We start from the raw sequence: 12,769 nt of genomic DNA, 5'->3' as shown, positions 1-12,769 counted from the left end.
GCATTTATTGTATTGCATCATTTGTTTTAGGTGGTATTTCTACAAGTTAGTTAAGGGCTGAAGGCGGAGTGTTCTGTCCCTTGATCTTAAGTTGACTACTTTTTAAGTTTGATTTCTTTCTAAACTGATATATTGTTCATCCGTCCACGAGATGTCACTATTGTGACTCCGGACTCTACAGTTTTTCGTTGGTTTTGCTATGTGCGCTTGGCTTCCCCTAGTGGTGACTTACTGGAAGCAGTAGGCAAAAAGAACTTGAGGCATATATACCCTACTCACCAACGTCACAGAATGACATGTCGCTGTATCCGGCCGCCATATTGTCCGTCATTATTTAAACCTATTCTCAATGGTTTCAATTAGTCGTGCAAGTTATAGAGCAATTCATGGAAGCCCCGGTGTTATCTGACGCTGTAATCTCATTGGATGTGTTGCATAAAAGGCATTATGTGGAAAAGCTTCAGTTTATCCATTCGCCAGATCCATATTTGATGCCTAAATCGATGTTTTTCGGCCCGCTGTCTTCGCCGTATCTGCCTAATATCTGCTACCCTGATATTTACAACTATCTTGTCCACGCAAAATCAGCCTATTCTCACGAAAGTTTGAAAAACTTTAAGAGCAGCACTCTAAGCAACATTACCTCGTGTGACCCTTTACTTCCAATTTTCTAAAATGGCGACAATCAAAAAAAAAAAAAAGTTGACTGCGGCGCGTCAAGGATAGGTGCATATTGGACTATTTCTTCAATAAAATACACAACTGTGTCTGCCTCATTTGCAAAGAGACAGTCGCAGAAGATACGCAACGAGAAATTAAAGCAACTTGAAGCTGGTTTAATTTCACAGCAGCAGTATTTCGCAAAAGCCCGAGGGTCGAAAGAGAACGCCACAAAGGCGAGATTGTTGAAATTATGAATTAAAAAATAATAATAATAAAGCAAATGTGACACACAGAAGGGCTTGCTAAAATTTCTTTAAATGTATTGTTCTACGTAAATCAGCCCAGGTAGCCCCCCACATTTTTTACCACACCAAATCTGGCCCCCTTTGCAAAAAGTTTGGACACCCCTGTTTAACTGATGATCCGTAGACGAGGCCAGCTTCTTTCACTTGTTACCAGCTAAATATTATTCAAAAAATAAAGATGGTGGAAGAAATAAGCATCTTGAATTTGAAACGGTATGTTGTCGGCGATTCGCCTAGCAATGATTTTAATTGTGGTTGTCAGCCCAAAACCCTCTAAATATATATTAAATGCATCTTACCAGATATAAAATGACTACTACATAATCTGTGGTAATCGTTTGGAGCCCAGTTTTCTCGTCGAATTGCAGCAGCCCATCTCGCTCTCCTCTCCCGGTCTCTCGGAATACGGTAGAATCTCAAGTCTCTCCGTCTATCTTCTCTGTTATTGCAACCGACCGCCACACACGCCTTCACCATTTTGATTATTAATGTTAACGAGCAGAAAAACACGCCATAATAGGAGGAATTTACGTAGCGGTAATGCATCAACAACGACGAGTTGACGGACAATATGGCGCGGGGGCGTGGTTGTGACGTCATGTGAGTAGGGTCTATAGACGCTACACACCTACTCTGCACTACACATCGTTACGAACCCTTGAGTAAACAAAATATGTAAGTTTGTACATTTTAACAGAGGGTCTGCTATCATTTCGGTGTGTTTATTCTGTTACTTTGTTGTCATTTATGTGAAGCGAAGCAACATTTTTATGCTAATGTATATTAGCCACTTCATTTGGTTTGCTCAAAACAGAGCTAGTTTTCATGTGGCTTTTCCTTCGTGGTATTCGGCAGCTATTTTTTCCATTTGGCAGTTAATTGATTAACTCTAGTATTTAATTAGAAAAAAAGTTTCGAATTCAATTTTGCTGCTTCGAGTATTCTTTTAATTAAAATGACGTTGTAATGGTTTATTTTTATAGTGTTTGCATTTAGTTTTATTGATTTGGGTGGATACACATTGAAACTTGGAATCGAAATTAAAAAATTCAAACGGTTCTGGGAGAACTGGAGTGTTAGTCCCGGATCCCATCGATGCCCAACCCAACCAAATAGACTGTAAAGATGTCAATAATTCAACAAACCAGAGGTGTCTTAAATAGGGGTGTGATAATATATCGAAAAGATGATATACCGCAATACTTTGTAGCCCTAAAGGTTTTCGATATGCTCTCACGAAGAATCGATATATCGTTTTAAAATGGTCTCACTGTTTAAAAATGAAACAGGAACCAACAACTGCTACCAAAATCTTCCATTAGAATAGTGTCTACGTTAGCTCACGAGCTGCCATTGACAGCGCTAGACGTCCAATTCATTTTGACTGGATTGGACGTCTAGTGCTTTCAATGGCACTGAAACTAGAGCATTCAGAGTCGTCTTTTGTTGGAATTTGAAAGTGACTTCCTTTCCATTTTAGAGCATTTACAAGTTACTTCTTGACTTTTAGTCACTTCCTATTAATTTGGGGACTTTCTTGAATCACTTCCTTTTCAGTAACCCCAAATCAGTGTTGTCAGTAACGCGTTACTGTAATCTGATTACTTTCTTTCAGTAACGAGCAATCTAACGCATTTATTTTTCCAAATCAGTAATTTGATGAAAGTTAGCTTCCTTAGTGTCTGCGCGTTACTATTTTGTGATTGCCTCATAATGTATGTAGAATGAAGAATATTGTAGTCATGTACGAAGAGCATTGTTTGTTTCCATGGTAACCGCTCATAGTTACTTCCTGTTTTGGTCTCAAGTCACACACGCTAAGTGTTTTGGGACTGAGAAAGACATGTGCCAGCACGGGTGCACATTCAAGCCAAGTGCAGCCACCTGTTGAGATGTGCGAGGGAATGTTGATCTGTGTGCATCCATGAATGAACGTGAATATTTTTCCTTCATTCTGGAGGGTTCCAGCCATAGGATGGAGCCGCTACGTTGCCGACCGTTTTGTAGATTTGCCGTTGCAACGGTGGGTAGTCGTCGCTCCCGCTCGTCCTCGCGAAGTCCGCAATAATTGTTTACATCACATTCATGTTGCACATTTATGCCGTGAGGTGATGTGTTCGTTTAGCATTTTTGGGATGTGTTGTAAGTCCAATTGAGTGTAAAGTGCTTAGTTGCCGCCACGTTTTGCGGCCATATTGACCCATTACACTGTGCAATTCATTTGTGTTGTTGATTATTGTGTAGTCAATTTGCATTGTTTTACATTGGCACTGATATTCTGTTAACCCTAAACTCTTACTCGAAATTCACAATTTTTGACATTAACTTTTTGAAAACCAACAGGAAATGACGTGAAATTCCCTAAAATGAACTAATTTCCTGTCATTGCCTGCCACTAACGGCGATAGATGTCCAATCCATTCGAAATGGGAGGGTGGCAGCGAATGAACATTCGTTCATTCGCTGCCACCCTCCCACTTCAAAATGACTGGACGTCTACTAGTGATAAACCCATTCCAATTCACAGCTGAAGGATGTAAATAGCTTGTTTTTCTGTTTAGTAGTTGTATTGTAAAGTATCATATAACGATTTTCTGACCCACGTACCAATAACTCTTTGTGAGATCGCCTTGTATCGCAAATCGTATCGTATCGTGAGGTACCTACAGGTACACTTAAGATGCATATAAATAAAACAAACATTCAAAACTTAAATGTACCATTTCTGGATATGTCCAACTCCACCAGCTGCATAAAGTTGGCCACTTCAGGGGGCAGTCTCTGGATCTCATTGTCGCTCAGGCCCAGTTTCCGGAGGTTCAGTAGTCTGAAGAAAGGCTGTGGATGATGACATACATAGGATAGAGAGTTCAGGCAACAACAACAATAAAGGAAAAAAAAGCAGTGTTGTTCAGGATGTACAGTGTGTTTTGGGTCATTTCCTGTTCGGGTCGCGCACTGCTGAGCTCTCAATTTTAATGCAGTAGAAGACAAAATTGTTGAGTCAGTACAAGCCAAGTTAAAGTTGACAAAATTTTAACAAATATTATATATATATATATATATATATATATATATATATATATATATATATATATACATACATAATAATAATTTAGCTGAAATATATACTGTATATTAGTGATTACATATACAATATTAGGAAATATTTTCATTTAAAAAAACATTTTTTAAACATTTTTAAAAATAAAGCAAGAAAAGGAAAATACAGTACATATAATCTTTTTATGAAAAAATATTTTAATTTTTTAAAAAATTTGGTAAAAGTATTTTTTTTTTTAATTTTATTGCTCCAGAAATGGATTGAACATCACCCACCATGAATGACAGTCTTTTAGTTAACAGAAAATACTGTTTACGTATGATACATAGCTACAAATACTGTTTCAAAATAGTCACAGTTTTGTGTGACAAACTTTAAACGAGCACACTTTGAAAAACTCTCACTTGAAAAAATGTCCAAGAGATCCTTTATTTCTGTAAAGTATTCTCAAACAGCGAATAGTCCTTTTAAAACCAAGTTAAATTGAACTACGACCACCCGGCTCGCCTAACGTCTCACCAGCCCAGAAACATAAAAATCGCAACTGAAGGCAAGCATGCCTTCTACAACTACTACAACTCAGAACCTACAGGCAGAGGTGGTTAGAATAGCCAAAAACTTTACTCAAGTAAGAGTAGTGTTATTTCTACGATTAATCGATTAGCTCGAGTAATTCGATTTGAAAAAAAGATTCAAATTAGATTTTGCTGCTTTGAGTATTCATTTAATTAGTTTAGCGTTGTAATGGTTTGTCTTGAAAGTGTTTGCATTTAGTTTTATTGAAGTGGGTGGATACACTGCCCTCTAGTGGCGACAGTGAGCATGACATAACTCGTTTCACATGGCTGAATCCAGCTGCTCCCTGTTAAGACAAACATAAGTTTTTGTTTGAGCTAATGTTTTGAATGCATTCGTAATTTAGTTTATAGGTTTGGTTAGCCATTTTTTGCGCGAATATGTGTTTGTGTCTGTCAAGAGCATTGTCAAAAAAAAAAAAGTTCGCATTTTATAGCATTTAAGCTAGCAGACTTTTGCTATGTAAGTTAGCAAATTGTTCTTTTGTCGTACTTCAATCCTCATTTATTTATTGTTTTATAACATTTGAGGCTCAGCACCGCTATTTTAGTTTTTTATGTTCCTTAACCGATTACTCGATTATTCGATCTAACTAGTTCATCGATTAATCGACTACTAAAACAATCGATAGCTACAGCCGTTAACATATTACATAACCACATTAAGCCAAAGAAATACAACAACAACAAAAAACATTGAATTCCTGCGAGAGAAAAAAATCGACAGAAATGAAGCATTATTCATCCAAGGAGCATGAGTGCCCTCTAGTGGAGAAAACATATTTCTTATTATGAAACTAAAAGGTTCATATCAACGGTTTTCCATGGTCAATCGGTGCCAAATAAAAACTGGGAGAGAGTTTATAATCTGCGCTTTCGAGTCATGTTGAGGGCGGCACTCTATGTCAAATACTTAATTTTTTACGATGCTTTACAGACCCCACATGATTCAACAGGCCGGCGTGATCATTGGACAGCAATCTTGAGTCTGATTGGTATAATGGAGTCATGTGATAATTATTTCTACGTCTCATTGATAAAACTGGTTGAGCCATTGTTGTCGTCTCTGGCAAAAAAAGAAGTAAATATAGTATGAAGAATAAAGAGGAAAAATGTAACGACTAGTGTAGTCCAAAGTAGTAGAGTAAGTGGAGCGTTTCTTCTTCACAAATCTACTAAGTAAAAAGTATGGCTTGTAAAACTACTCTTAGAAGTACATTTATCTCAAAAAGTGACCGAAGTAAATGTAACGGAGTAAATGTAAAGCGTTACTTCCCACTTCTTCCTACAGGCAACAATAACTGCAATTAATTAGGGCTGCAGCTATCGATCATTTTAGTAGTCGATTAATCGATGAACTAGTTAGTTGGAATAATCGAGTAATCGGATAAGGAACATGAAAAATTAAAAAAACCTGAGCTGAGCCTCAAACGCTAGAAAAAATTCTATTTATGTACAACAAAAGAACAATTGGCTAACTTACAGAGCAAACGTCCGCTAGCTTAAATGCTATAAAATGCTAACTTTTTTTTTTTTTTAATACAATGCTCTTAGCAAATGATTCAGACACATATTCCCACAAAAAACAGCTAAATATACCTATAAACAAAAATACGAATGCATTAAAACTAGGGCTGTCAAAATTATCCCGTTAACGGGCGGTAATTAATTTTTTAAATTAATCACGTTAAAATATTTGACGCAATTAACGCACATGTCCCGCTCAGACAGATTTAAATGAAAGTAGAGTGAAATGCCCACTTGTTAATTGTGTTTTATGGAGTTTTGCCGCACTCTGCTGGCGCTTGGGTGCGACTGATTTTATAGGCTTCAGCACCCATGAGCATTGTGTAAGTAATTATTGACATCAACAATGGCGGGCTACTAGTTTATTTTTTGATTGAAAATTTTACAAATTTTATTAAAACGAATACATTAAGAGGGTTTTTAATATAAAATTTCTATAACTTGTACTAACATTTAAGAACTACAAGTCTTTCTATCCATGGATCGCTTTAACAGAATGTTAATAATGTTAATGCCATCTTGTTGATTTATTGTTATAATAACAAATACAGTCCTTATGTACCGTATGTTGAATGTATATATCCATCTTGTGTCTTATCTTTCCATTCCAACAATTTATTTTACGGTATATATAATTTACAGAAAAATATGGCATATTTTATAGATGGTTTGAATTGCGATTAATTGCGATGAATTACGATTAATTAATTTTTAAGCTGTAATTAACTCGATTAAAAATTTTAATCGTTTGACAGCCCTAATTAAAACACATTAGCGCAAACAAAAACTTCGCTTACTTTGGTCTTAACAGGGAGCAGTTGGATTCAGCCATGTAAAATGAGGCAGACCAGAGGGCAGTGTATCTACCCTAATCAATAAAATGAAATGCAAACACTTTCAAAATAAACCATTACAACGCCACTTTAATTAAACGAGTAATCGAAGCAGCAAAATTGAATTCGAATCTTTTTTTCTAATCGCATACTCGAGTTAATCGGTTAATCGTTGCAGCACTACAACTAATAAATTAAATTTATAAGCCCTGAGATCAAAAAGTAAACAGCAGGGTCCGAGGATCGACCAAATTTCATCCTGATCTATCCACGAATAATGGAGAAGTAGTAATTTTACTTAGTGTCCTCACCAAGAACAACAAGAACAAATTAAGCGAGGATCAGAGACCTCCCTCCGGACAGTCTAAAAACTGTTTCTGGTCATGTTAGAGGAACAAAAAGAGGCTTTCGATGGGAACAGAGTGAGGCTGTATAAGCAGCAGGGCCAAATGTTGCGACATGCTTCATTCATCTGTGTGTCGCTTGCTGCTTGGACGAACAGACCGCAACCGTGTCGTGATGAAGCTCCTATATCAACCCTAGTTCGAGTGGCATCCACAGAGGACCCACTGTTTCTCCTTTGACGTACTCTAAAGCACGACTCTCGGCAAACTCGCGGTCAGAATTTGTATAAAGTCATTATTCCAGCAATGATTTGCTTGGCGTCTGGATGGTAATTCAAATTAAACCAGACGTCGTCGGCGCAGATGACAGCAAGGTTTTTTTTAAAAAACTAATTCTAATCAAATATCTGAGAGATCTTAACATGCTCATATCAGATAAGACTTTTAAAAAGTATCCAAAACGACGTGGGAGGAAGTCGGACAATTTTCACGACTGAAATTTTCTGTTCTCAAATGCGGTGGTGGCTGCGTTCCAATTGGAAATGGATGGGAGGTAAAACACCTGAGCTAGGGATAGATCTGGGCGTTGGCGGATTATTTGCGACAGTATCAGGTGACAAGAATAGGACGCTGAGTAGTGGATCCGCTGTGAATGGGTGTACCGAAAAAAAAACGGGTGGGCCTGAATTTTCCCAGCAAAACATGGCACTTAAGCTAAATCAATCATCCAATCTAATAAAACAAAATTGAAAAACAGCTTTCCAATGCATTCCTCAGCTCTCTTGATATCACTCATGCGTCATTAGGAGTGTAATAATATTATAACCTCTCTCATACACACACACACACACACACACAAAGATGTCCATTCACATGGAATGGAACAGTCTCAGGAAGTAAATACGAAGCTGAAAATGAATCAAAACAAACAATGAGAGTTGAATGTCCCGGCGTCCAACTACAACAATGAGCCGTTTTTATTCGGGGTTTTTTATAAGCCGGGTCAGTGGGTCAGATGGAGTAACGAGAGGTAGCGGTGGGGTTTAGCTGACCGCAAACAAAGCCACAGACGGTCCCTGGAGTTCACTTAAAGTCTTAAACGGGACCATTTGCTGAGTGAGGCGGCACGTCAGTGCGAGTTCGTTTGATTGGGTAAGAGGTGAGAACATAGATTGAGAGGAGGCAATGGTACAAGAAGAGGTGGGGGTGTGACTTTCAATTTTTAACTCATGTTCTGCCATTGACGGCGATAGACGTCCAATCCATTTGACAAGGATTGTTTTTTTCTTAATTCCACTCTGCTCCCTCACTCACAGGCGCATGCATTGGAGGTGTTTTTTTCCCCCATTTTCCATCCTTTTGTTTCTGTATTTACCGGAATATTCGGAATATAAGCTGCTACTTTTTTCGTTTATTTTGAATCCTGCGGCTTCTAGTCCAGTGTGACTTATTTGTTGATTTATTTCGGTTACTACTTACTACCATAGGTAACACTTTATTTGACAGCAGCGTCATCTTCTTATGAAAGATGTCATTAAGTGTCATCCGGCAAATTAAGTCACTAACTCCATTTATGTCCAGCTCCGATCTTTTACGTCATTTCAAAAGTGAGATAAGACTGTCATAAGACCGTCATAATTATGACATGACACTATCATGGGCATTACTGAATGCTTATGTCATTGTCATCTGGCAAATTATGTCACAAACTCCATTTATATCCAGCTTGGATCTTTTACAGCTATTCAAAAGTGAGATAATTTGCAGGATAACACTAAATGACATCTGTTATAAGCATTCATTAATACTCATGACATTGTCATGTCAAAATAATGATCGTCTAATGGCAGTCTTATAGCACCACTGTCAAATAAAGTGTTACCAAATACCATAACTACCAATTAATGAAACAACTGTAATAGTAACTGAAGAAATAATTAGCACAGAACATGAATTTTGATTGTTTTTTTACACCTGTAGCGCTGCAATGCATGCAAGGAGGCATGTTGGACAACAACAGCAGAGGTTGACCGTCTCCCCCAAGGGAGCATTGATGGCCAAATGAAGCTTCTTTAATGAAGCTTTGCAGCCAATTGGTTCAAAGCTTCATGGTGGTTCATTTGGTCTTATGACAGTCATATGATGCCACTGTCAAATAAAGGGTTACCAATTAATATCTTTTGGTGTAAATATCCCATAATACAGTGAGGACAGTTGCGGCTTATAGTCCAGTGTGGCTAATTTATGAACAAATATCATTTTCATGTCAAATACAGTGGGTGGCAGCTTATAGTAAGCTGCACCATATAGTGCGAAAATTACGGTATCTTAACAATCAGGCACCTCACTACAACCTGTCAATTCTACTCACAATGTCCTGTCTCGGATTTTCGTTATGTTACGTGGGTTGATGCAGAGAAATTAATTCCTTGTGTGTCGCCAAAATACTCATCCAATAAAAACGATTCTTCTCATTATCATAGCGAGAGTCCACCTTCCATCCTTGAAAATGTATCCATAGTGTCCACTTTAGCATTATGCTTCAACAATTATGTGCTACAAAGTTACATTTTGCAGACAAGGGAGATCCCCTGCGCTGTAGGTCTTCACGTCAACACTCAGCGGCGTTTACAAATTCTTTTCTTTGGATGACCCTACAGGGAACTACGGCAGTCGGCACCACGCGTGCATACGAACACAGATTAGCCGAGGAACTGTCCGCGAAGGAACTGTAAATTCACAGTGGAATGTTTATCTAATAACTGCTGGACGCACTGGCTTTAAATCAGCTATCCAGAAAGGAGACCGTGTGGTATGCGTCGAAACTATGCTGTTTTCAAAGCTCTGGTCACAGTGGATGCACTGTTCCAGTTATGGGAATCTGTTAAGCCTTTGACACACTCACACAAAAAAATGTGAAATTACAGCAAAGGTGAAGGAATTCTGTCCCAACATAACGGTGTCTGACCAAAAGGGATGACTTCTTTTTCACTTTCAATTACTGTGAACTTCCCTGGTCAGTTAAATTTTAGGAAGTCATTTCCGGGAAACCTGAAATAAATCAGGAAGAGGAAGTAAAATCCCAATTCACATATTCCCGAGGCTCCAAATCCTGGTGTGCGCCCGGCCCTCCCCGAACTGTCCAATGTTAAGCGTTCCATGGTGATGCAGCCTAGCGACGCACACTGAAAACAACAATGCACCAGCAGGAGGAGGAGGAGGGAAGGACAAATGCTTCTTAAAACAGGCCGGTACTCTTCACAGGGATATGGCTGACTGGATAACTTGGTCAGAGTGGATAATGATTACTGCGCACTTTTGTTGTGATACTCATGATCCCAGACACGCACATTAACAAAACAGACTAGACCAGAAATAGTTGGAGGGTACCGTAGCGGTTGCAGGAAGTAAAGTACCGTAGAAATGTCAGTTCCAAATATTGATAGGAATTCGGAATATGAAGACTTTGAATTGGTCAGAGGAGCCACGTGAGTCTACAAACAAATACCACTATAACTACTCCCTTAGCTCCTCCTCACCAGCTTCCCTCCACTTTCTTATGGCCGAGGCACAAAGCCAACCGCCAGTAGACTGTCAATCCCAGACCAACTCTCACTGACCAGCCCCCTCCTGTCCAGGGGGACTCCTCCTTTGTCTAAAAGGGCACCACAGATGAGAGAAAGAGCGCTAGAAATGAAGGGATTTGAGACTTGAAAGCAGAAAGTGGAGATAGGGTAACAAAGGCATAGAATGGCTGATAAACAAGGGGAATTGTTGAGAGGAGTGGATCATTAATAAAATCTAGACTCCCACGGTGCGCTTGGGTAGAGAAAAAACCTTCAGTCGCTCACCACTAAACTGAAATGAACTTTAACCTTCAGTGCAATTACACATTAGATACCTCAATTTACCAGTTTCAACCATTCCGTGACCAAACTTGTACTCCTGTAATTATTTCGTCTGGTCTGGTAATGTTTTCCGTCTGCTGTACACACGTAAGAAGATGATATAGCAACAAGTCAATTCCGTGTCTTTGGTTAGTCATTTACAAAACAAGTGTTTACGTTTCATTTAAGTGGCATTTTCAACCACAGCTGTCTTTATTCGACTGCAGTCACTCGGACAGGCCACACAGTGAGAAGAGGCCTGTCTGACTGACAACCCCCGCTAGGCTGTTATCTAAGGGTGGTCAGAATGCGCACATGGTAGACAGGTTTACTTCCTTCAGACTGTACTGAAAAAAGAGAATTTCCACAAACCAGAGTACAGTGGCCCCTTGACATGCGATTGCTTCCACACACGATCTTTCCGACATCCGACGTAGAGCCGGGCGGTAAACCGAAAATATACAGTTACCGAAATTCTTCACGATGACCGACATAATTTGCGGTAAATTCGGTAATTTAATAAAACAAGAAAATATAGTCTTTTCATCCCGCTTTGACACTGAGTTGTTCGGCTACGTTCATTCCCCTTAAGAAAGCAGTCAGTGTGCTTACGTATGAAGTTACGTGGTTATCAGGAAATCAAACAGAAGCCCGGTAGGCTAACACTAGTGGCTAACGCTACAGGCAAACGTGATGGAGTCGGCCTTACAAGAGCTTCGCCAAACTTTCACCCGACATTAAGTCGACTCTTGGCGGCTTCCAGACGGGCTTTCACCCACTGTCCTCCCTGGTTCTTACGATTTCAGGAGAGTGTGCTTTCAGTGCTTTCTACTGGCAGCCAGGCCACAGGCTAGCGCTAGCGGCTAACGCTACAAATGAACGTGATGGAGTCGGATAGTGGCTCTAACCTTATCGAAACGGCTGAAATTAATGAGTGGACTGGGCACGGACTGCATCTATCAATCATTATGTCGCGTTATTTTGTATCTCTCTGTGTGTGTTATTTCTCTGATAGCTCCTATGATGGTAAAGCACTTAGCATGAAGTATAGTCCAACAGTGAAGCCTATATATAATATGACCGTTTAATGGCCACAGCTATTTTTCTGTATGTGCTTGCTTTATTCTGCCATCATAAAATCTTAAATATTGAGCAATATACAGTGCCTTGCAAAAGTATTCGGCCCCCTTGAACCTTGCAATGTTTCACCACATTTCAGGCTTCAAACATAAAGATATAGAATTTTAATTTTTTGTCAAGAATCAACAACAAGTGGGACACAATTGTGAAGTGGAACAAAATTTATTGGATAATTTTAACTTTTTTAACAAATAAAAAACTGAAAAGGGGCGTGCAATATTATTCGGCCCCCTTGCGTTAATACTTTGTAGCGCCACTTTTTGCTCCAATTACAGCTGCAAGTCACTTGGGGTATGTTTCTATCAGTTTTGCACATCGAGAGACTGACATTCTTGCCCATTCTTCCTTGCAAAACAGCTCGAGCTCAGTGAGGTTGGATGGAGAGTGTTTGTGAACAGCAGTCTTCAGCTCTTTTCACAGATTCTCGATTG

The 12,769-nt window shown here is 39.1% G+C and overlaps 1 protein-coding gene across 8 annotated transcripts in view; it reads right to left on the bottom strand.

Annotated features, from left to right (window-relative positions):
* Positions 1-12,769, bottom strand: part of scrib (scribble planar cell polarity protein) — a 115,832-nt gene that overhangs the window by 71,917 nt on the left and 31,146 nt on the right. For all 8 annotated transcript variants that reach the window (XM_057824960.1, XM_057824957.1, XM_057824954.1 and 5 more), the window contains exon 2: positions 3,689-3,806. In XM_057824960.1, the coding sequence (XP_057680943.1) occupies positions 3,689-3,806 (118 nt within the window). The remainder of the gene's footprint in view (positions 1-3,688; positions 3,807-12,769) is intronic.

This window comes from Corythoichthys intestinalis, chromosome 20 (assembly GCF_030265065.1).
Source record: "Corythoichthys intestinalis isolate RoL2023-P3 chromosome 20, ASM3026506v1, whole genome shotgun sequence".
NCBI lineage: Eukaryota > Metazoa > Chordata > Actinopteri > Syngnathiformes > Syngnathidae > Corythoichthys > Corythoichthys intestinalis.
This window is presented reverse-complemented; position numbering and strand designations above follow the sequence as displayed.